This window comes from Meleagris gallopavo, chromosome 14, assembly GCF_905368555.1.
Source record: "Meleagris gallopavo chromosome 14, MGAL_WU_HG_1.1, whole genome shotgun sequence".
In the NCBI taxonomy this organism is placed as follows: domain Eukaryota; kingdom Metazoa; phylum Chordata; class Aves; order Galliformes; family Phasianidae; genus Meleagris; species Meleagris gallopavo.
Window position 1 is genome coordinate 4,875,089 of NC_139417.1, and position 24,932 is coordinate 4,900,020.

At 42.3% G+C, this 24,932-nt stretch overlaps 3 protein-coding genes across 8 annotated transcripts in view; all 3 read left to right on the forward strand.

Moving 5' to 3' along the window:
- LOC109369912 (uncharacterized) overlaps nucleotides 1–813 on the forward strand; it is a 69,130-nt gene extending 68,317 nt beyond the window's left edge. Inside the window, exon 7 of the mRNA XM_085236157.1 lies at nucleotides 769–813. The gene's annotated coding sequence lies outside the window, so the exon portion shown is untranslated. The remainder of the gene's footprint in view (nucleotides 1–768) is intronic.
- CNBP (CCHC-type zinc finger nucleic acid binding protein) lies at nucleotides 771–12,133 on the forward strand. Of its 6 annotated transcripts, none has more exons than XM_085235598.1 (5): nucleotides 771–918; nucleotides 9,736–9,855; nucleotides 10,135–10,229; nucleotides 10,411–10,613; nucleotides 11,072–12,133. In XM_085235598.1, the coding sequence occupies exons 2-5, from the start codon at nucleotides 9,753–9,755 to the stop codon at nucleotides 11,187–11,189; spliced, it is 519 nt and encodes a 172-aa protein (XP_085091724.1). In that variant the 5' UTR covers nucleotides 771–918; nucleotides 9,736–9,752; the 3' UTR covers nucleotides 11,190–12,133. The 6 variants fall into 6 exon arrangements, with proteins under 6 accessions (XP_085091724.1, XP_085091728.1, XP_085091727.1 ...); XM_085235602.1 differs by having other exon boundaries at nucleotides 10,138–10,229; XM_085235601.1 differs by lacking the exon at nucleotides 771–918 and adding an exon at nucleotides 2,839–3,139 and having other exon boundaries at nucleotides 10,138–10,229.
- Nucleotides 12,134–12,967: 834 nt separating this feature from the next.
- Nucleotides 12,968–24,822, forward strand: ISY1 (ISY1 spliceosome associated protein). The gene is made up of 11 exons (XM_003210046.4): nucleotides 12,968–13,074; nucleotides 13,196–13,218; nucleotides 14,009–14,060; nucleotides 15,309–15,374; nucleotides 16,087–16,129; nucleotides 16,295–16,407; nucleotides 17,089–17,206; nucleotides 17,750–17,872; nucleotides 21,315–21,424; nucleotides 22,437–22,523; nucleotides 24,037–24,822. Exons 1-11 carry the CDS (start codon nucleotides 13,072–13,074, stop codon nucleotides 24,142–24,144), a joined length of 846 nt encoding a protein of 281 aa, XP_003210094.1. The 5' UTR covers nucleotides 12,968–13,071; the 3' UTR covers nucleotides 24,145–24,822.
- The last annotated feature ends 110 nt before the right edge of the window (nucleotides 24,823–24,932 follow it).

The window sequence follows — 24,932 nt, forward strand, 5'->3', positions numbered from 1 at the left end:
GAATCTACTGATCATAGAGAGAAAATGTCACTTACCAGTCTTTAAAAACAAGTAATTTCTCCCTTTGCTATTCTTCTACCAGTGAAACTGTATTTTCTGCAGAGGCTAGCACAAAACACCCAGGAGTATAACTGTGTAAAAATAACTATTTATTCCTGCTCTGCTCTATCTTCCTGACATGAAAAATGAATGGTTGGAGTTGGAGGGGGGGGAAGAACAGGTGACAGCTACTACTTGCTCTGAAACTGCTGCTGACAAGCTGTTTTCAACTAAGCCACATTCCAGGAGATGTTTCTCTTTTGAATACTTACAATTCCTAATGATTATTTTAGGTATCTTTGGCTTTGAAAAATCCCCCGTGCAAAATGAAGTAATATTTACTTTAAAAATAAAAACACACAGCTGAGAAGCAATGGCAATTGCTCAGCAACAAAAACAGTTTTCCACCACCATGTCCAACTATTTGGAGGAAAACAATGCAAGAACACTGGTTTCAAGAAGTGACTTAAAATGATTTGGCTCCTTGTCCAACACTTCTAAGAACTGCCTGCATTAAGAAAGATATATTGCTGAAACAGCGGATTTACCATCAACTATTACTGTACTTGAGCTCCTTTAACACTGTTTTTGAGTTGTTGAGGTTTGGAATTTTTGGACGGAGCTAACATAATGGAGGATTCTTGAGCTGACATAAAGTTTTCTTTGTACCTAAGAAAATTGAAGACTTTGCATTTCTAACTTCTTTGCTGTCTACCTTGTTTTCTATAGGAAATACTGACTGCACCAGAGAACAGCTGCCATGCTTTTCTCTTTTGTTCTTGAGCTGCAAGACTATCCTTGCCTAAATATGAAAGAGAAACCTGCAAAACAAGAATTGCAAGCTTCACTGAGATATAACAAGCCAAATTAATTCTTGAGGTAAGTACACAAAACAAATGCTGTTCGAAGACACTTCTCTATTGGGGGAAGATTTCATTCATTATAGAGAAGAATAGCTTAAAATATTTTATACTGTAAGATCACTGGATTTGTATTCAAGGCAATATAGTTATAGTGGATGATCATTTGTTTTGTCACCAGCAGTAACTCTTGAGTAATGCATTTGCACTTGCACTTGTTCCCTACTTTCATGTCAGCTCAGGGAGAGTCCATTATATGATTTCAAGTTGCTCCAAATAAAGCAAACAGTTTTGATTTCTTCAAGGGAATTTACTGACTGTATCAATCACAAAACTTTGTATGACATTAAGTCTGCAGATTACTACTAATGTTAAGTGTGGGGTTTCCTGACCTCAGACAGTACTAGAAGTACAACCAGCAGAACACTGGAAAAAGTTAGAAAAGCTATTACAATTGTTTTGTCAATCTAAAATTCGTGAGTCACAGAATCATAGTCATGGATTCCTATCATAAAGACTCATATAGAAGCCACGTTCTATTTTGAAAAAAATAATAAGCCAATTAGAAAAACTGGAGAATGTATGATTTTCTTTCTGCATTCTTTCTCATCATGGATTTTTATTTATTTGTTTAGTATGAGTGCAGTGTACCTTTGTTTTAGAAGCTCTGAGCATTTCCTGAACAGCAAAAATATTTTTTCTTTGCTTTATTGTCTGCAGGAATCAAAACTAAGTTTGCGAGGAAAATATTTGTGAGGAAACAAAAGGCCATGAAAATTTAGCTGAATTATGTCCAGAAAGATTTAAAAAGTAATTAGTGGGAAGAAACATTATTAGGGGTTTAAAGCCTGCTGACGTATTGTAACACATAAAAACACAGAACAGGAAACACAAATAAAACCAAGTGATATAAAGACCACGCAAAGAGCACACACGCTGTCCTTCCTATTAGCACAAAGCTAACCGTAGTGCTGTAGGAGAGAAGGCACACAGCTGGCGATGGGCTCCGAGCTTCGTGCCCTCGCTCAGCCGCAGTGCCCGTTTCAGCTCCGTGTGAGCTGGCGGGCAGGTCGGAGCCTTTCGGCAGGCACCCGAGCGGGGTGTTTTCAACACATACACCGAGAACTATGGATAACGCTGCGTTGTGCCCTTGCACTCCACGGGATGTTCAGATTGAAGCGGGTTTGGTACAATACTTTGTCGCTGATTACCCCCATCCTCGCCGAGTGCTAAGCTAGTAATATTATCACAGCGATGCGCGTTATCTGAGTAAACTCGTTTTAATAATTCAGTGCTTCAAAGAAAATCCCTCTCGTATCTTTCGGTTACAACGTGGGAAATCACCACGGCTCCCGTTAGCCGCTGGGCCGCAGCTCAGCCCCGTGCGCCGCGTCCACCATTTCGTCGCTGCCTGCAGCTCCGCGCCCGCTGCCCCGTCAAGATGGCGGCCGCCGCCCCGCACGCTCCCCGCCTCGCCCCGACCCCGTTCCTCTCAGCCCCCAGCCCCGCTTCTGAGCTGTCGCGCGTAGCGCCCGCCGGAGGGCGGCGGGACCGCGCGGGAGCAGGGAGAGGGCCGAGGCAGCCCCACGGGGCACTGCATCGGGCGGGCCGGGGACGTCCGAGCGCGGTGCGAGTCCCCGAGGCGCGGCCCGGTCCCGCCGCCGTTTTTTGCCGCATCACCGGGCGGGCGCGCGGCGCCGCCTCCGGGATGGGGGAGGGGAGAGGCGCGCCGAGGAAACCGGAGCTGCTTAGGCGGTGAGTCACAGTGCGAGGGGCAGGGAGGGGCAGGGCGGTGCCGCAGCGCTCGTCAGCACCCGACTGCGCCGCGCCGTCCTGCAGCGCACCGGGAGCGCCCGCCAGCTCGCGGCTTCCGCCAAAGCCGCGCTCCCGGCGCTGCCCCCCCCACCCCCAGCACGCAGCCGAGCGCGCGGAGCTGCCGGGAGGGGGAGGGGGATTCTTCCCGCCTTCCTACAGCAATGATTGGTCGTTCACGTTTTCAACTCCGATTGGCCATCCGGAAAAGCCTTTTCGCGCTCATTGGCTGAGAGGTGGACTCGAGCGAGCCGTGTGCAGAGTTGTAGGGACGGGCGGGGCCATCTAGGGGAGAGCGCGCGGGGCCGTGTGCAAGCCGCGTGTGGCGCAGCCAGAAGGGATCCGGGAGCGGCGGGCACGGCCGGCAGCCAGCGGGGCCTAGCGACGTGCGGGCGCGCTTCTGCCGCAGCGGAGTTCGGAGTCCGCAGGTAACCGCCGTGCGGGGCGGGGGGGGCTGGGCGCCGGGCGGGGAGCAGGGGATGGCGGCAGAGGGCGGCGGGATGATGGCGCTGGCGCACTCCGGCCTAGCGCGCGGGAAAGTGGAGCCGACCGGGTTCGTGAGCGGAGGGGCGGGGAGCGGCGCTGGGAGGGCGCGGGGCGCAGCGGGACGGCCGGGCGGTGGCGGTGAGTCGGGCGCTGGCGGACTGCGGGAGGTGCCGGGGAGCCCGCGCCGCTCTGGGGGATGGGAGGCCCGGCCGGGTGGGGGCCGTCCCGCGTCTCCTTCCGTGCGGCGGCGGCCTCCTTCGGGGCGCGGTCCGGCGTCGATCCGTGCTGCTCAGCCGGCCCGGGGCGGGCGGCAGTGCGGGCACCGCGTGGCGGGGGCAGGGCGGGCGGTGCGGACCGGGAGCTGCGCCGCGCGGCGGGGAAGCGCGGGTAAGGCGAGCCCCGGGGCCGGCGGGACGTGGGTGGAATAAAAGCGTTCTGGTTTTTATTTATTTATTTATTTATTTTAACGATTTCTGTCTTCTTAAATCTCTCCCGAAGCCCGCTCCGCCGGGACGGACGGGGCACCCTGGCGGAGGTAGCGCGGCCTCGGCCCGGCGCACCACGTGGCTCCCCACGTGCTGGGCCGCCGCGGGCTGAGGGTCGAGGTGTTGCAACTATGGGTCTCCGACCATGGGCGCGGACAGTGGCCTGCTGCACATCCAAGTGCGACCTATAAATGGATAGGAAAAAGAGTCTGACATCTGTAGAGCACCAACCAGAGGAGCTGCTTTTTTTTTTTTCTTTTTTAAGTTCCTGTCAGACGTAGTTTTCAAGTAACCGCTGTTACTCATTCAGTGTCCAGAACGGTCATAAGGCGTTATTAAATGTAATAGTATGTTTTGCTTTAATTTCAGCACTTAATTAGATCCCTTCACTACAAAACATTAGAGTTGTCTGCTCCGTGATTTCTTCCTCAGTGCAGAATGGCGTAGAGAGCCATCCTATGCCCGTTCTCCGAGTGGAATGGTTCCATGAGTTTGCCAGGGCTGCATAACAGCCGTGTTAGTGCAATGCATCACCTACCCTTGTGTTTTTTCCCATTAACTCATTTCATTAAGTTGACATTTGCACATTACTGACATTGCTCGCTTTTCTTAAGTTTGAAACTTTGTCCAAATAGCAATTACAATTAAAAAGGGAAGAAGAGATATACATATTTGGTAAGTTGTATGTCATAGCCATATAACTGACTAGTAGAGATAGGCATGAAGAGCTCTGCTTTCTGTTTCTGGAGATTTGCTTGAATTTTCAAGCTACCTCCTTTGAGAAATGAGGTATTGTTATTTGGTGCCCTGAATACTTAGTTTTGTATCTTTTCTAGTAACAATAAAACCTGGAGGCTGAGGCACCACTAAATGCTCTACCATGTTTTAAGGTTACAGGTGGGGAAGTTCAACTAAACATATGCTGAGGAGTTTCCATGGCAGTACTGTGTCTTGAATTCTGGAATTCCCAAACATTTTTCTTAAGGAAATAAAACTGTCCATGGACAGTTGTTATTATTTTAAATGAGTAATATTTTAACTACTCCATCAGAACTGAATGCTAGTACTTTGTTACTATTGCTTTATGTTTCTTAATCTTCTGAAAAAGCAGCCTGCATGGAAATGGGTGGTTTCTAACAGTGTTTGCGTAAGAGGTCTCAAGTTATGGGGGTTAGTGATTTCTCTCTAGTCTGTCCTTTGAAGGAGTGAAGTCCTATTAATATCAAATGTGGTGCTTGTAGATCAAAGGGAGCGTTCGGTAAGTATAATGGATATAATTGCCTCTGTTACATTCAGCTTGAACTGTTAGCAAGCTGTTGGATTCTGAGGAACTGCTAACATTTAGAGGAGTCTTGAGTAATACATGTCACTTGTAATTGCAACAGTTGTCTGCTGCTCCAAAGCAGCATTGTTGCTCTCAGTATGTTCCTTCCTGTTTTAGTCCATCCCTTATATAAACCAGTGCTCATATGGAAAGGACTGCTCATTCATTTCTAAGAGACGTTAAAGTACTGGACAGGAGTTGCTGTTCAGTGCTCATGGCTTTTTGTACTACGAAATGTGATCTGAAGTGCATGTAAAGTACAGAAGAAGCGTTAACTGGCAATGCTTAAGTACATGTTAAATTGTTTTCATGAGGACTCCCTAAGGTAGGCAAAGGGGAACATGTTTAGAGTGGGAGACTATAGGTCTGTGGGCCTGATCTTTCCTCCTTTAGTAGTTTCACACATTACAGCTCTATTGCCATTATGTGGAACAGAGCAGGGTTTGGAAAAGAAAAATACATCACTGCTGCCTCTGTTAAACAAAACCTGCACTGTTTTTTTCCTGTGTGGCAAAAGGTAGTATCAAAAGGTGGAACTTCTGCCTGTTGCATTGCTCGGGGTTGTTCTGAATAAATCCTAGCTTCAGCATGTCAACTAATTTTGGAGGTTGCAGTCAAATGTCTTTCAGATAACTGGAATAAGTGTTCAGCGCTGGAGTATTGCCAGAAATGCTTTGCTTCCCTAATTGGAACAGGGTTAGGTTAGTGGGAAATTTAGCTTCCTCATTACCAGAGGAGCTCAAGTTAGTTTTACTTTGATCTGTTACAGCAGACTCTAGGTGCTGTCTGAGAAAGTAGAAGCCGTAGAATAAGGAACATCACAGAGGAGCTTAGTGGTGGTTCTTTTCATTTTCTGATCTAGTTGGGCTACTGACTCAAACTGGGAAATTTGAGTATGTATGTGAAGACTGGATAGTAAGTGTTGTAACTGAAAAGCCACAGAAGAATGTCCATACTGCACTTCAACAGAAGCATCTTGAATTCATGTCAAAGTTTGGTGCTAAGGCTGCAGTCAGAAGAGTCTCAAATCTGTTGTAGGAAACCATCCTGATAATGCAGCTGCTCAGCTCTTCAACTTCAGTAGTAGAGTGGTCATCCAGAAACAAGTCTAATGTAAATGGCATTCACTGAATAGTTACAAGGTGATAACTTCAGCTTCTGACTATAGCTAAGGTGTCTGTACTGTGAGTTCTGGTAAACATCTGCCTTCTCTCCTTTGTAGGGAGATGTTATTTGAGGTGACTTCATTTGTTGCCTTTGAAGTTCTGGAGTTCTAACTGAGCCACTGTTTCATCAGATCTGTCTTGCAGAATTTGACCAGGTTCAGATAAGCAAGATAAGCCTGTAGTTCTTCATTTTCCCCATTTGGGTTCTGGTGAGGTGCAAGGGGGGTAAAATTGTTCTGGAATGTAAGCAGAGGGAGCAGAGTTGGTGTTCATAACAAAGTTAAGGAAATCATTGGTGGATGAGACTGACGGAAAACAACATGAGCAGACTGCCTTGGTGCAGAAGGCTCATTAAAAGTGGCCTTAGTAGATAAAAGTAAAAGGAGCTGCTGAGGAGTAATCTGTGATGACTCCATGAATAAGTAGTGACTAACCGAGGAGAAGTTGTGTGGTTTTCTAACTTTATTTTTTGTCTTGTAAGTAACTGAATCACCAAAGCTGTGTCCAAACTGCTTGGAGGGTATCCATTTAAGGACTTGTCTTCTGAACTGGCCTTTTCTGGATACTGTTCATAAAAAGTGTCTGGCTTAATTTGAAAGCTAAATTCTTAACTCTTCTTAAAAAGTTCATGTTGTTGAGGAACTTTGGCCTGTTTCTTAGAACACAGGGTAAATTAAAACTAGTATTAGTTAAATCCACCTCTAGTGGATGAACTTGCATTCAGTTTCAGATCCTCAAGAACAGCACAAACATTGAGCATTAAAATACTGGTGAGGAGAAGAAATCCAGGCAAACTGTTCGGTGCTTTCATGTGTTTGAAGTACCTGAGGATGGGGTAGTACGCTTTGTAATTGTGTTGATTGCAGCTGTAACCTTCAGAGATGTCAGAGTTCAGGGAAAAAAGCAGGCCTTTGAAGAGTAAGGTTGCGAGGGGAATCTGTCTTGTTCAAGCTGTGCAAACACTGTTGTTTGTCTTTCTCTGGATTTCTCACTCAGTTTGCCTTATCTTACTTGGCCGGTTTGATAAATAGCAGAAGAAACTTGGACTATTTAAAAAGTTAGGTTTGGATGTAAAAGTACATCTCACATTGTTCTGGAGCAGTGAGTACTGTGCTTTTTGCACCTTCTGCTTACAGTTACTGGTAAAGGAGATGTAGGCTGACAACATACCCTATTTGAAAAACTTGCACTGTGTTTCTAAAGGAGATCTAGTTCATTTATAGAACATTTCTCTTATTGCATATCAGCTTGACTGGTTATGTTTGATATGCAGGTAACTGCTGGGGATACTTCCCCATCACTTCGTGTTGAAGTGTCAAATGTATGGCTTGAATGAGACCCTGGGAGTTACTACTTGAATCTATAAACATGTATTCCTGTTCAGTTCAAACAGTTGCAAACTGAGCCAGGAGTTTGTCTTGATATACAAATTGGAGGCTCCATCTTGTCCCTCTTGAAATGAAAAGCAGCATCAAGTATTGAGGGGCCTGAGATCAGCTCCTGCAGCTGGCTTTGCCCGTGTTTTTTGCTGTGTCAACATGGTTGCTATGAAAGCAAGCATAAACAATGGCACAGAGTACCAGCTGCTGCCACTATTAGAGAGAGCTGTTCACCTTTGGGTGTCCTAATAAATTTGAAACTTTGAACAGTGAGATGGAGCAGTAAATACCTGCTAGCATGTGAAATGACTTAGTTATATATAAAAAAGTATTTATTGTATCTCAGGCACTCATGCAGCCAGTTTTACTCTTAACATTTGTTTGCATCTTTTTACTGCAGAATTTTGGTTTTGAACAGCAGCTGGAAGATAGATGTGGGATTACAGAAGTAGCATATGAAACTTGTCATCTCTTGTATTTTAAATTCTCCTGCTTTTACTGTGGTGGGAGAGATGGATGGTCAGTAGTAGAAGATGATTGAAGAGGAAGGAACTGTTCTGAGAAAGGAGTGGCTAAAAAGCCACTGTAATCCATTCTACATTCAAATACCTTAAAAATAACTGAATTAAAATTCATGCTTATATCTTAAATCATAGAATCACTAAGATTGGAAAAGACCCACAGGATTACCCAGTCCAACCATAAATGGAGAGCACTCAATGCTGGACTGCTAGTTCTGGTTCCTACTTGAGATCATGAGTTCTTGCTGCTTCTATAGGGATTTCCTTCAAGATGCTGTGTATTCATGTTCCGGGTGGTTTGGGATGTTGGACAGTTGTTTTTTAAAGATTGGTGCTTCTGGTCATAGTACTGAGTTGTCACTTTTTACTTAGAAGTGTCCCTGTGGGAACATACAAATAATATTTCTATTGTTCTGGTATTGAACTTGATAGTTTCCATAACATGGATAGACTAGAAGAATCATTCTGGAGATGAGATACCGCTAATAATTCTACTTCCATTAGGCTAAGAGTAATGAGTTGGGTGAGGCCTAAGAAGCATTCAGGCAGTTTGAGACTTCATGAAAGCAAAGCTTAATATGCAAGTTTCGGAATCAGTGTACTTTAAACTTAAATATTTAACTGAAGCCTAATGTAGCTTGTTTTTTTGATTCTAGTTCTAGTAGTCTTGCTTTCTTTTACACCTGGGGGGGGAAGTAAAAGTGCTATGATTGCAATCAGTTCAACCCGCCCCATCCCAACTGCTTCTCCGTGGTCTGTGGCAGACTGACTTTCCTGCTCAATGAACCACCTTCCTCCATTCCCCAATATGGGCAAAAGTGGTTTGTACTGTCATGGACAGGCATGCCTATCTGATGTTTCCCTAGCATTCTAAGGATGTTTTCCAAGTTAGCTTTGTAGATATCTGGCCAGTGTCTGATGTCTCTTAAGGAGCCAGATGTCTTAAACATTTTCTTTTGTGTAAACTGGGGAGTGAAGAGTGAATTATGAACCATGAACTGTGAGATACTGTATTGAAATAACTTGAGAAATGGTGGTTCTTTGGATCAGGTATAACTGCTCTTTCAGTAGTGGAAGCACTGCAGTCTTTCATATAACTGCATTGTGGCTTGTTCTTACAGAGTGTTTCTAATATGTATTATATGTCAATGTAGAATTGATTAGTGAATAAACTGTATGTAGCTGCCATCCACGTATTCCCATGAGAAATGTAACTACCAGGAAGAAATAATTCATAGATAAAAGTATCTGGCTTTTGAGCTTACGTGAGTGATAAGGAAGAGGTAGTTGCTTAAAAAGAGAGCGACGACAGTGCTGTAAAAGCAACAGTGAAGAAATGCACTTCTACCCATTTTTAAGCATTTTGTAAACATTCAGAGTGAAGATTTCTTACAGAAACTGATGAAAGGAAAGGCTGTCTAGTTCACTGTGGTTTGAGCTGTTAGAAACTCCAAGCAAAGCTGAAATGAGATACTGTCTCTTATTATGGCTTTAATACTATTGCACAGATACTGTACAAGAAAATTCATGTCATAAGTTCTGCTTTGTTTCCGATTCCAATGCTAGAAGGGCATGAAAACCTCCAAGTTTTTTACTTTAATGTTTTGTTGGAGGAAAATGTCCTAAAAATGTGATTTGTTCTTTTTTTTTTTTTCCTCCTCAGGCAGGTGATCTGCAACCATGAGCAGCAACGAATGCTTCAAGTGCGGACGCACTGGCCATTGGGCCCGGGAGTGCCCAACTGGGATTGGCCGTGGTCGTGGGATGAGAAGCCGTGGCAGAGGTAACTGCTTGCTGGGTTTTCTGTTCATTTGTACAGTGAGATCTCGCTAGCTGGTTGCTTTGAGTAGTTTGTAAAATAGCCTCTGGTCTGTCAAGAGGTAATGCTGAATTTGTTAATGAAGTTACCTGGTTCTTAACTCTATATAAGATTATTTTTTTCATGGTTTCTGAGACTAAACCTAATTTGTCAGTAGTTCAGGTGGCAGAGTCCTTGATTAACTTTTAGAGCTGAAGTTAAGAACATTCTTAAGCACTTTTTCCTCTTGTTACCCATATCAAGCAGGCTTCCAGTTCATGTCTTCATCTCTCCCGGACATCTGTTACCGCTGTGGTGAGTCTGGCCATCTTGCCAAGGACTGTGATCTTCAGGAGGATGGTAAGTATCAATAAATATTCTTTCTCTTCAATTACATGGACAGAGGCCTGTGGTTGAAGAGAAGGATGTTGTATGCTCATCATAATTACTTGGAACAGACAAAAGTCCTTCATTAAGAGCATGCTACCCTTCATTTAACCAAGGTTTTATAGTCTTGTTTGGTATGTTTTTCTTATTGTGGAAGCCTGCTATAACTGCGGTAGAGGTGGCCATATTGCGAAGGACTGCAAGGAGCCGAAGAGGGAGAGAGAGCAGTGCTGCTACAACTGTGGCAAACCTGGCCACCTGGCTCGTGACTGTGACCATGCAGACGAGCAGAAATGCTACTCTTGTGGAGAATTTGGACACATTCAAAAAGACTGCACCAAAGTGAAATGCTATAGGTAAGAGCTGAGGGAAAAGGTAAAAGCATGAACTGTACCCAAAGTGATAGATGCATTCTTTGTCTTACTTTCGGAAATTAAGCTTCAAAGCTTGAGCGTAGCTTACTTTCAAAAATGGCTATCTACTGATACTCAAAACAGAGCTGTTAAGTCAGTTGAAAAGCCGGCTTCAAAATCCTGCTTGTTCTGTGAATACGGGCCTGTACCAGCTGCAGATCTTCTAGCGTGCACAGTGATGACTGAGTTGATCAGTTGGGGAATGATTCTTTGCTCTTAAAGATAATAACAGTCCTCATGTCTAAGAATGTCTAAGAAGCAGAAGTCTTGAGTGCAGATCTGACATTGCATGCAACTTCAGTAGATAATGCACTTGACAGAGTAGGTTTGCTTTTCTGTGCGACTAATGAATGGTTTCATTAAAAGTGCTTTTTTTTTTTTTTTTTTTACCCCCTCCCCAGGTGTGGTGAAACTGGCCATGTAGCCATCAACTGCAGCAAGACCAGTGAAGTCAACTGCTATCGCTGCGGCGAGTCAGGGCACCTTGCACGGGAATGCACAATTGAAGCTACAGCCTAATTATTTTCCTTTGTCGCCCCTCCTTTTTCTGATTGATGGTTGTATTATTTTTCTCTGAATCCTCTTCACTGGCCAAAGGTTGGCAGATAGAGGCTACTCCCAGGCCAGTGAGCTTTACTTGCCGTGTAAAAGGAGGAAAGGGGTGGAAAAATCAACTTTCTGCATTTAACTACAAAAATGTTTATGTTTAGTTTGGTAGAGGTGTTATGTATAATGCTTTGTTAAAGAACCCCCTTTCCGTGCCACTGGTGAATAGGGATTGATGAGTGGGAAGAGTTGAGTCAGACCAGCAAACCCTCTCTGGGTTACATGGAAGTGATCCTATGCAGGAGAAAAGAAATTCTGGAAGTGTCTGAACTTCCTCATAACTTTAATTTTATTGCAATGGCCTTGGATTGTCTGACCTCAGTAGCTGTTAACACCAAGTAATATCTGTATCAGGCCCTACATAGAGCATATAGCTGAGTGGGAGTAAATAAACAAGATGCACATGCCTGTTGATGGCCACGAGAGAGAGAGAAATCAGGAATAAACTTTAAAATAACAATAATTCAGTCAGTGAATGTCCATGTTGGAGAAACAGAACGCAATGGGAAGCTTTTGAATAAATACTTCAACGTAAATCTGAAACCCAGACATCAGTGCTCATAGCATATACAATTTGGAGCTATTCAGGAGTTGCAAATAAATGCATTTTCACAGAAATCAAGATGTTATTTTTGTATACTATATCACTTAGACAACTGAGTTTCATTTGCTTGTAATCAGTTTTTAAAGTAAGATGGTAAAAGCAATTGAAGTCCTAGAACATAGAAAATGTAATTTTAAACTATCAATAAAGCTGGAGGAGGAAGGGGAGTTTGGCTAAAATTCTTTGTTTATTTTTGGTTTTCATGTACACAGTGCAAAATAACATTAAAAAGGGGTATGTGGAGGTGTAAAAAGTTCAGTTTGGACTTCTCTTTTGTTCTGCCTCACATCGGGTTTCTATCCTGTAACATCAGCCTGTAAATACGCAGTCCTTGTTCCAGGCTGCGGATCTGCCCGAGGATTACTTGTTCTGTGGGGGCTCGGGCTCCTTGCTTTGCTGATGTGATAAAGCATTTCTTTCATTCTGACTTTGGTGAAGACACAACATGTTCTAGATGTAATCTGGAGTAGTTCCATGGTGTGCTACGATACACCTCGGGGTGTCAGCATGCACAGTAGTTTTTAAAAGGCCAAGAAGTGTAAGTGCGTGCTGTTTCCATACTTTGTTCTGTAACATAACTCGTTTATGAAGCTATGCTTGAAGAGCTGGAAGTAAGCACATGAAGTGTTTTCCACGTGGTGTGAATGCAGGCAGTTGTTAACTGCTCAGCGGCTGACTGTAAGGCGGCTGCAGGAGGTGCTGGGGCTGTGCTGCTGTCTTTACCTCAGGAACGTGAAGGAAAACCTTCAGCTTCCAGGTGCCCGGGTGCTGCCCTGATGGCGAGCGGCAGCCTGCAGGGTAAGGAGGCAGCTAGCAGTGGGAGCGCAGGTGTTTGGACCTGGACAGCGGGCTGTGAGTGCTTTTGTGTGGGCGTTCCCGTTAGAAGTTGTGGGTCGTGTTGGACGAACAGAGGAGACGTCCTCAATCCATGGCAAATGGCGCAGAGACTTGAGCGCGAGGCGCAGTGGCCGGCCCGGCTCGCTTCTCGTCTCCGGGCCGCGCATGCGCAGTTGAGCGGCGCGGTGCTGACGGAGCGGGCCGCCGAGCGGGGTGCGCACGCGCACGAGAGCGAGGCGCCGAGGGGAAGCCTTTACCGCCGTGCAACGCGCTGAGGCGAAGTTCCGCTTCCGGGGTGACGGTGCGGCGCTTCCGTGTCCTGTCTGAGGGGGCGTCGGGAGATCGGCTGCAGCCATGGTGAGTGCGGGGCCTAGGCCCCGGTGTTGTCTTTTGCGTGGCGCTGGGGCTGCTCCGGGAGGATGGGAAGTGGGGAGCGGCCGGGCGCCGTCCGGAGTAACGCATTTGTTTTCCTTTACAGGCTCGGAACGCGGAGAAAGCCATGTGAGTACGGCTGGGGATGGGGCGGCAGGCCCTGTGCTCGCTGCTCCGCGGCTCTGCCCTGTCGCCTTGCGCTGCCCGCATCCAGCGACCCGCTGTGAGGCACTGCCGCTCCGACAGCGCTTGTCAGCGCCTTGCTGCGCGTGTCGCGCGGTTTGACGGCACCGAACGGCGCAGTACCGCGTGCTGGCAGCAGCTCTGTTCTTTAACGGCTCCTTAATGGGGCGCGTGGAACCGGTCAGATGCCGACTACGGTTATGTAGTTAAAGGAAAGGTGTAAATTGCTCTCGGTTGTTTTGTGCTCTTTAACATAACGACTGAATATCTTATAAACGAATGTAACTGTATTTAAAAGGTGGGGCCTGTGTAGTCTGCTCAGGTGTGAGACTCAAAGTAGTCCTGCCAATACGCTTGGCTACAAACTGCTGCATTCCTCACTGAAGCTTTTCTCCTCTCGATTTTTGTTTTGTTTACCCTTGATGCTTATAACTTATTGATACCCTTTGCTGTTAAAAATTTAACATGCTGAAATATGCTAAATAGAAAAATTACTTCATTTCTTGCTAGAGTTTGTGTTTATCAAGTAAGTTAACCCCTGAGGATTTCTAGAGTTGAAACAGTTGCTGCTGAGAAGAGCTAGTAAATGGATGTGTAAGCCTTGCTTTTCTACAAACTATATTAAATCTATAACAAAAAGCCACAGCAGAGCTTGCTTCTGTTGGAGTGTAGATGTGTAGAAGTAAATTTTGCTTCCTTTGTTGTTGTTTTTGTTGTATTTTTTTTTAATTTTCAGGACAGCCTTGGCAAGGTTTCGTCAAGCTCAGCTTGAAGAAGGAAAAGTTAAGGTATGATGTGAAACAAACAAAAAGCCTTAAGGCTTTGTTAGCTCTGAGTGGCATGCAAACCGTGTACATACCTGTGGGACTTCAGAAGGTCTGTATGCTGGACAAAGGCGTTGTATAGGAGTTAGATGTTAGTCATCTGGGAAGTGTTCAAGTAGGAACTGTGTTTCCCTGCCTGACCAGAGAAAAATGGTGAATAGAATTTTCTTAAATGACCTGATCTGAAGCTTGTGTATATGTATGTTTGAGAGGTAAGTTGGCTGGGCTGATAAGGGGGGGGGGGAAGATTGGACATTGTTTACATTTTATGTAATATTTTAGGAAGAAGAATATCAAGTCGTTTAAAAAGCTGTAGTGGCACTTAGCTGGAGGCAGTGTGCTGGGCAGAAAATGATCTTTTGAGATTTATCTTTGCAGTTGCTTATGGAAGTTGATGAGCATACGCTTATTTTTACTGATTGTAATCATAGGGTTTGCTTGGATATTGGGTATTTTCCCAGAAAAGGTCTTCTGATCTTCCTGTTTGTTGGTATAACAATAATCTTGAAACAGGACCTTCAGGATCATTCTGAACTCGAGGTTTGCATATGACCCAACATTGGCATGTTACTAAACCAACATGTGATGTCTGCAGCTGTACATAACTGCCTGATGTTTAAGGGTAAACTTGTGGAAGCACTGTAGGGAAAAGGTCAAAATACTTGCACACAGAGTCCTGCAAATAAGATGAAATATCATCTTGTGCATGCAAGTCAGTGGATTGTGATGATTAGGAAAATCATCATTTGGATGAATGATAGTGGGGAGAAGGTAAAATGAAATTATGCTGGAGAAAGGTTACAGCATTTAGATAGTAGCAGTTAAGAAAGAAAGGCCTGAAATTAATAGCTGCTTGGAAACCAGTGGGTTTTATTTAGATGGCAGTATGCTAAAAATGATGTGAATTGCAGCTGTCTTAAATGGAGCATTGTTTTTGTAGAATGGTATTGTGGGGTGATATGAAGAAACAGGTGACAAGTTTTGCTTTGAATAACATTAATTTAAGTATATTGTAATGTTTTTGATGGTTTGTTTTGGCAGGTCTGTAAATAGTCTTTTTTTTTTTACTTATAAAAAAATTGTGAGAGCAGAAGTTACCAGCAGGAGGCTGATAGCGTAGTTTGGGACTAATTGAGAGGTAAAGTTTGTATGGAATGCTGTGAGTATATTGCTAGATTAAAGCTTTGCTGAGTGTGGCTTTTTATCACATAGGAGCGAAGACCTTTCCTTGCATCAGAGTGTAATGAATTGCCAAAAGCTGAGAAGTGGAGACGGCAGGTAATGGGAAACTATAGATTTTTCTATTTCTGTAACAGATTGAACTTCTGTAAGCAGGCTGTCTGAAACAGAAGTGCCAAGTGTTCCAGACTTCTTGAGTATACTGGCAGTTAAATCCCAGAATGCTTTACACTGGAATATGATATTCACCACACTTGTCCAGAGCTGGCTTAGCCACATTTAACTACCTAGGACCATATTCAATTCAGTTTTTACTATCTTATGGGATTGGGATTTCACAGCTTATTCTGAGCCCCCATGCAAGTGATTGATTACCTTCATAATGAAGGTTGGATGAACATTCTTACCTCTTGGCAAATCCTATATTGGCTGCTCTAGTCACCACCTGGGTCTTTCACTTCTTTGGGAGCCTCTTCTGGGAGGATTTGTTCCATAACCCTTTGGTTGGGCTGACCAGCCTGTCAGGCAGTACTTTCTGCCCTTCTTTGCCTGGAAAGTCAAAGGGGAAGTTGCTGGAAATATTTATTAGAAACTTGCTTATGATTGCTGCTGAAAAATAGTTCTTTGTATTTTAAGTCTCTAGGGTACTAGTTTGTCTGAATAAAATGTTGTTATTTGAAATTGTTAAGCTCGGATCTACTTTCTGGATCAAAGCAACTTCTAGAAAGGTCTTACTAGGTTTTCTAGTTGGTTGGGGGTGGATTTTTTTTCCGTTATGGAGAAATTCACTTCTCTGTTCTTGTTTAACTAGATCATTGGGGAAATTTCCAAGAAAGTGGCACAGATTCAAAATGGTACGTTTTTTCTAATAAAATTTTGTTTGAACCTGTAATCCTAACTGGTTAGAGTAGAAGTAATGGTATTTTATGTGAGCTATATGCTTAGAGTTGGATTAATTCTGAAGTGTTCTGGAGCTTCTTGTAAACCGCTTAATTTATTGTCTGTTTTCCCTCTTATAGCTGGATTAGGTGAATTCAGAATTCGGGACCTGAACGATGAAATAAACAAACTTCTGAGGGAAAAAGGGCACTGGGAAGTCCGAATAAGGGAGCTGGGAGGTCCTGATTATGCTGTAAGTGTAGATTATTTTGTACTGTGTGGTTCTTACAAGTGACTAATAAGAAAAATCTGTTAAATGTTTATTATTTGTCCAATGTTTACTAGAGAGGAATTCAGTCCCTAAATATTCTTTCTAGCACAATCTGACATACTTGTTTCCATGATGAGCAAATCTGACTTTCCTTTTGAAACACTACTTTAAGTGGTGTTACCTTTCTGTTAAAAGTTCACAGCAATGTTCTGATTTTACCCATCAGTAGGCATTGTTTTTTCTGTTTTGTACCTCATTAGTGTGTAGAAAGATTTTAACTTGGGTCACCTCGTTACCACTAAAAACAAAATAATGAGACTCACTTTCCAGAGCACTGAATGTGTGTTTATTGTCAGTCACACTGGTGCTTATTTGTGGGATAGCAAAATACACTGGCACAGAGAATAAAAGAGCTTTAGATATTTTGTCAAGGTGAATCAGCTATGGGCACTTCGTGGTTTACATTGCTGTTTTAATGTGTGATGTCTGGTAAAAGTAGATGATATATAAAAATGAGCTATGAGGGCATTGTACTTGTTCTCTATCAGTTCAAACCACCCTGCATCTGTTTTCTCAATCCTTTATCTCATAAAGATGCCCAGGAAAGCAGAAAATAAAAATGGAAGAGGAATAGAATAAAGCAACTAATTTTTTATTTTACAGAGAATCGGACCGAGGATGTTAGATCATGAGGGGAAAGAAGTTCCAGGAAACAGAGGTTACAAATACTTTGGAGCTGCAAAGGATTTACCAGGAGTTAGAGAACTTTTTGAGAAGGAGCGTAAGTAAATATCAATTATTTCTGAGTATGAATGTACGTAGCAGTAGCTCTTGATGACAGTGTCTACTGTAGTACATAGAAAATGCTAGTAACTGTATCTTGTCAGAAATGAGTGAGAATTGCTTGGCAGGCCTGCTGAATCAGATCTTTCTTATTTGCCATCTGAAAAAATAAAATAAAATTATGGGAGGTGTTAAATTTTTTGCAGGAATTTAGGACAGTTTTCTAGTTCATTTTGTATGCTAATACTGGTCACTGTGGGGACTTGAGGATAGGGACAGAAAAAAAAAAAAAAAAAAAAAAGAAGATAGGGTTGCCAGAGATTGGGAAGTATGTGATAAGAAGTATCAATCTTGTGTTCAGACAGGTTCTTTTGCAGGACAGAATAAAATACCAGTGCTTCTGATACTGTCAGCAGTTCAAATAATCCACTGGTTGTTGGCTTAATGAGATAGCTGTAATGGCTGTGATGTTGGTAAGAACCAGAAATGTATTGCAAACTATCAAGATTGACTTATTAGAAGGATGGTCATGTTCTTCCAGCCCTCCCACCACCTCGGAAAACTCGAGCAGAACTGATGAAATCCATTGATGCAGAATACTATGGCTACAGGGATGAAGATGATGGTATTCTAGAGCCCCTGGAACAAGAACATGAAAAGAAAGGTATGCGAGATTCAAAATCCAACGTCAGTAGTCATTGAGTTTTACTTGAAATGAGATGTGTAGACACTCGAGTATCCTTGTAACCTCTAGTGTAGACAGAAGTCACTCTTAACCTCTTCTTGAAGTGACAACTTTTTTTACTTGTCTTGTATGTTATTTCATGGTGACATTCTCTAGTAATTCTGATTGTGGATCTAGCACCCTCTTTCCTGGGGAAGCCTAATTCCAAACAGAGGTGCACAGTTCTGAAATGAACAGTTAACTTTTTTTTCTATCTTATTAAATAACAAGATTTGACATTTCATGTCCCGTGCTGTCAGTCCCAACCAAATACATTTTTTGAATGATAAGCACATTTTTTTTCCTACTGTACTGTAGTGTTTTGTAACAAAGCAATGGTCTTGTCAATAACTTCCTTCTGCCTCCTCTAGTTAGTTCTCCCACTTGCAGCTGGCACAGTGGTTCCAATCTTAGAAATACTCTGCTTTGCCCAAATCCAGCACATCTGTTAGTATCCATAATTATTAGAAGGTGGGCTTCTCACCAGAAGAGGAAAATTTTCGCAGATATAAAAGGAGTGGAATACAGCGGAAATAAGCTTTGGACTGCCAGAAACACTTACAGGCAATACTGGACTAGATAAACCTGATTTTAACCCAGCATATCAGTTCCTATGAAAAGCAGTGAAGGAATTGGACCTGAAATTTGCAGGAGATTTCCTGTATACATTTTAATCCTGTTCAGGTTTATGAGAAATAAGTAAATATGAAAGTAAACATTGGACTGGATACTTAGGGGAGATGGGGGGCTGTATGCAGTAGTATTTGAGTTCATTCTTAGCCTCCTGTTGTGGCTAATGCTATTCTTGAACCAGAGTTGTTCTTTTTTATATAATTGCTGATAGAATCTAGAGTTTGCTTCATTGATTTTCTTATTTCTGTTTCTTTTCCTCTTGTGGAATCTGTAGATAGTTATTTCTCAAAGATACAGTGTCTGCTAGGAGCTTGTTAGGTAAGTGGTCTTTTGAAGACCAGAAGCAGCTGCCTTTGCTTTAAATCTCTAGCTAAGATAGCTGATGCTCTCTTGATTTTTCTGCTAAAAAGAAAGAAAAGATTTCCTCTCCAGGCTGCCAAAAATTTTTTCACACCTCCTCCCTTGTTTTTCTGTGCAGGCTTGAGAGGTGTATTCTTATGTACACATTCTTTTCTTTGTACCAAAACAGTTTCATGTATTTTTATCATCTTTGTTCACTGACGTTTAGTCAGGTTTTGACTGATACTGAGTGTTACATTTCGTGTGATTCAAAGTCTTTTTGAACATTAAATCAGACCAAGCAGGAAAGGTGATGAATTCTGAAGTTCAGATTTCTTTTCTCCCTGTGGGTAACTTGTGCTCAGCTGTCTGATCTCATCTGTCACAAAGGTATCAGTGACTGCTGTATAAGGCATTTCTGGGCCTTTCATCTTTATATCTGTTAGTGGGTTTTTTATTTTTTTTTTTAACAATTCAATATTTAAGCTAATTCTCTGCCTTTTTATGCTTACACATGTAAAAGATTGCAGGAGAGACATCTATGAAGTCAAGAGTTTACCTCCCTCTCTTGTGAAAATTAACTGTACAGTGTTTTACATTTCAGCTAGTTACTTATCTGTATTGCGTTCTTCCTCTTTCAGCTGCTAAGCTTTCTTAGAGTCTTCTGGAAATCCTGAAATCTAGGTGGCCTATGTTATTTCTTCACAGAGTTGTCAGCTCTTGGAACTTCAACATGCTTGTGTTGTTTTCTTTTTCCTTTGAAACACAAACTTACTCAATGGATGACATTTATTCATATGCTTGCCAACGTACTGTCCAGCTCTGTCCTACTGACTTGCCCAGTAAAGACAGGATTAGGAGTTGAGTTTTTGGAATCCTTCTTAAAATCTAGCTCTGTTTGCCATCTTCTTATATTTGTGTGGCTTTAAGGAAGACAGTGCAACACTATGAAGAGCTTAGCTGTTTTGTAAATAGTTCTAGTGAACTTCTAGTTCTTCTGGTGAATGGTCAGCCATCCTGGCAATTTGTTACTGCTTCCTTCCTGTTTGTTTTATAATGCCTTCTACTGAAGCTTAAACTGCAGGCAAATCCTCATTTCTTCTACAGTTAGAGGGAAGAAAAGTTTAAATAAAACTACAGAAAGTAACTTGTTAAAGGATTATAAATTGAGTAACTGTTGTCAATACCTAGTGGCTCTGTGGTCATCCTCTTGTTATACATTCCCCTTTTCAGTGGCAAGGTCTTCGTAGTATCATGTACTTGAGTTTGTGCCTTACTGCTTGCATTTACAGGACAGGGAGGAAGTGAACCAAAGAAATGCTCCACTTACCAGTGTCTTGCACCATATCTTGGAACCTTAACCAGTAGGTTGGCCTGTGGACAATTGGTCCCACAGGAAGAGAAGCTGTATGTTGCAGCACTCCCAGCAGGGTGTCCCACTCTGTGTTCATCTTGCATATCCTGCTAATTGCAGACAGTAGAGGTAAACCATCTGCATTCATGCAGTTATTTAAGAAAATTTATACAGATCTTTATTTAAGAATTATTTAAGAGTGTAGCTATTTAAGAAAATATTCTGTGATTGTGCCACTTGAAATAATAAGGGTAGAGATTTTAGGAGAACCAATACATGGAAATGAGGAAAGAAGGGAGAAAAATCTTCGTAAGTGTCTTGGCTTGAGTTAATGTGGCTAATGTAACCTTAAAGTTATTTTTCTGCACACATTGCAAGGAATGTCTCTCTTCTATGGTGCTGTTAATACACATTGTCCACTTAGGGTTGCTTACTGCCTAAGTTCTTGTGACTTTCACCGTGTGATCAGAAGAGTTAAGTTAACAAAGTACTGAAAAAAGCTTCTTGTATAGCTTTTCTGTTATGAACACAGTAATGTGATCTAGATTCTGCTTTCTCAGGGAGAGCATTTTAATATTAACTCTTGGAGCCAAGGAGCTTGACTGCTGACTTCTGTAGCTGTAGGCATTTCTACTGCCTCGTTGCATGAATCTTGCACCTCCCTAGGATTCTTAAGCATTGATGTGACCAATATTACACGTGACTAATGAAGTTTTTTAAAAAAACTTGTATTATTAAAACTTGCATTAGTTTTTTTTCACAGTGAAGATAGAGCAACCTAACAAATCCTAGCTAGGTTAGAATTTGGATCATACTACAAAATGACAACTTTAACAACAAGGATTACAGTAAAGATGTGTTACTGATGCTGAGGATTTAACTGAGAAGTTGAAGTGTTGAAAAAGCTTTGGAAATGGGAGACAAATTAAAGGAGCTGTAGCTGCAGGCATTGGAGGACTGCTGTGCTGCTGTGGAGGAAACTGAGGTTATAGCTGGACCATGCTGCTTTAAGTTACTCTCAAATACACTTGATACACATTTTCCTTTGCTAAACAGTTATAGCAGAAGCAGTGGAAAAATGGAAGATGGAGAGAGAGGCAAGACTTGCGAGAGGTGATGAGGAGGAGGAAGAGGAGGAAGTAAATATCTACGCTGTTGATGATGAGGTATGTGATGGCTAAGGGGATGTTACTTTTTTTCTGTCTTTTGTGCTGCCTCCTTCAAAGAAGAGTTATTTCACTGAAAACCTTTCTGCTGGTGCTGAGTTCTGCCTAAGCTCCTCTTCAATTGTCCCGTTTAGTAATAGATGAGTATGTTTGGTTTAAGTTTAGAGAGTGATGAAAGCTGGTGCCTAAGAAAGGTGTTTTGTTAGAATGAAAAATAGCAAACAGCTTAGACCTTGTTCTGATTACCTGTCATTGCCTGGACTGCTGGTATTTGTAAGGTTAACAGTGCAATCTTGAGTCATGCTTCTAAGTATGATCCACGCAAGGTCTTTTCATACTTGAATTCTGATACAAGGTTTTGCTGATGGTGCACTCATTGCTGTGACATGGTTTTGGTTCTTTATTTCCCCTGCACCCAAAGGTAGTAAAGAGCATTCCTAATGCTCTCTGAGCTTTGTGAAAGAGATATGAGAACCAGTTCCTGTATCTCAGTTCATACCTAAGTGGGTATGTCACTAGAATAAAAAAGGTAGTCCGTAAGTTAAAACTGGTCATTCCTTCAGTGTCTTGTGTTGTTTTATCCCATGGTTCATAAGCCCAACTCTCAGGTGTAAGAATGAAACAGTGCAGTTATACAGAAATGGAAAATTTTATGTTATTTTTGAGGCATGGACTTTCTTCTTGATTGCTTAGCTGCTCTTTTGTTTATAGAAGTGCTACAGCAGGCAGAGACATATGGAAAAGGGGGGGGATGGTGGCTTTATGTTCATGTTACTTCCACAGAAGAGAAGAAACTGTATGAAGAACAAAAGCAGCAGTCCTGAAAATGTAAAACAGCATGAGATCCAGATGTGATGCTTGATATGTTCTGTTGTAGTTTGGTCCTATACACCTCCATCCTGCATTTGTGTATCCCCATCCATTTTCTGTCTGGCTCCTTCTTGCAGAACTGTTTGACTTCTTCAGAAAGCAAACTTGATGTGGCTTCATTTTTTTTTTTTTTTTTTTTCAGTCTGATGAGGAAGGTGGCAAAGAAAAAGAAGGTGAAGAAGGCCAACAGAAATTTATTGCACATGTTCCAGTGCCATCTCAACAGGAGGTAAGACATTAGGAAACTGAACTGCAGAAATATGCTCCTGTGATTTTATTCTGTATCTGTTTAGTGCTCTTGCAAATGCTATGAAATTGACTAGAAATAAGGTACCACTACTATATCCATCCTCATCAGAGAGTTGCCAAAAGTGTCAGAAGTATTGCATAACACTGCAACACATTCAAACTTATCATAGAATCGTAAAATTCTGGGAGAACTAGACGTGGGTGTAGTACTCCATGTCGGGTCTCATAAGAGCAGGATAGAAGGGGAGAATAACTTCCCTTCTAACCACATTTCTTTGAATGCAACCCAGGATATGACTGGTTTTCTGGGCTGCAAGAATATGTTGCCAGCTGCTGTTCAGTTTTCTGTCCACCAATATTCTATGTCCTTCTCCACAGGACTACTCTCACTCCTTTCATTGTCCAGCCTGTGTCATGCAGCCAATATTTGTGTTTGAGACTGCCCTAACCCATGTGCAGGACCTTGCATTTAGCCTTACGAACTTCACAAGATTTGCACAGGCCTCTCTCTCAATCCTGTCAGGCCTCTGGATAGCATCTCTTACGTCCAGCACCACTCCAGTTGGTGGTGATAGCAAACTTGCTGAGGTGCACTCAGTCGTGGTTGCTTCTGATCAATTATTTATCAGTTATGATCAGGATAACCCTGGTTTCCCACTAAATCTTTATTGTGCTTTTCTGCTACTGGCCTAACTATTTTTTTTCAAATTAACAATTAGTTCTAAATTGAAGTTTGCCCTCACTTACTTAAAATGATTTTGGTGGCTTGACTTTGAATGACAGTTATGGACTGAAGTAGCTCTAGGATATTACATTATATATTACATTAACCATGACAGGTAGCTCGATATGTAGCTCAGTCAGAAACATTCTGGAGTAGACATGTGTTGGTAGGTATGCCTTGATGTCACTCAGGTGGCTTGTGGTGTTTTACCACCTACTGTCATCTTGTTAGATTACAATTCTGTATTCTGCTATGAAGTCATGATTCTGTACCTTCAGTAAAATATTTTTAATGGGTTGTCAAAACTGTAAAGAGAGAAACAACAATTGAAAACATTGCTTTCTGACTGATGGTCTTCTCAAAATGAAGAGAGCATAACAGACTGAAGACTGGTTTTGACTTAACCATTGATTTACATAGCAGTCTCTCTTAGTTAGACGGTAGTTAATGTAGTCTTTTTTTTAAGTGTCAAATCATTCCATGCCTGTGGGATTTTGCATTCTGGATTCTGAACTACAATTGCAGCTAACTTCCTCATTGAAAAGGGGAGGGGCAGAGATCTGAAATAAAGACATCCACTGTTTTGCTTGTTTTGACTTCCATGAACATTTGAATACTAAAGATGATATTCTGATTCATCTCTCTTCCACTAATTTATACTAGCACAGGCCTTGTCACTGCTTCTTTTGCATTTCTCCCTTAACAGCTGGGCATTCTTGGTTTTAGCATCTCAGTTAAGCTGAATGTCTTCATGTTTTTATACTTGCAGATTGAGGAAGCTCTTGTACGGAGAAAGAAGATGGAGCTTCTTCAGAAGTATGCTAGTGAAACTCTGATGGCACAGAGTGAAGAAGCAAAAAGACTTCTAGGATTATAACATTGCACTAGTGTGCCCTGTTGTTCTATAATCTGTCCTAAAGCAACAGTTTCTTCTATTCCGGCAGTAACAAGTTTAAACTCTGAAAGTCCTGTGAATATAGAGAGTAAGTTGTGACTAACTTAGTGTTTCCTACTAAAGGGAAAACCCTTTTTGTTTTATCTGCTAGGATGGCTTGTACTTTGGTGCTGAGTAAGATCAAGCCTAGTTTAACTCAGTCTCTGCATCTTCAGTAAACAGTCTTCAGCCCTTTCACTTTGTGTGTCTATGCAGTGGTGCCTCTTACAGGTAGAGCAGCAAGCCAAGTCACTTATAAGCAGTGAGAGAAATCTGACTGATGGTTCTGCCATTCTGTATCCTGACTGTAAGTGTACATGTTTTTCTCATGTTGAATTTAGCTGACCTGAGTCCAGAAGTAACTTCCTCTTTGATGCCTGGTTAGTTTACTAGAAGAGCCTAGGACCTGTTTCAAAATGACTCGATGGGCAGATCTTATGATTGGCTTTGAAAGTGATTTGCTTCTTTATTTAAAGTGTAATGTGTCTAAATTTGTTGCCATTTTTATGGTTTATAGCCATGTTTGTGTGAAGTGCCTGAGTGCTGGATATTTCAGCAGCCATTGTAAATACTTGCATCTTTACCTTGTTCAAATATTTTTAGTAAAATTTTTGTACAGACTGATGTCTTGTTTCATTCTGGCTTAAGGATCATTTTCTCCTTAATCACAGAAAGAATGGGATCATGAAATCAGACATGCAGTGATTTGAAGTTGTGCACCCTTGCTACTC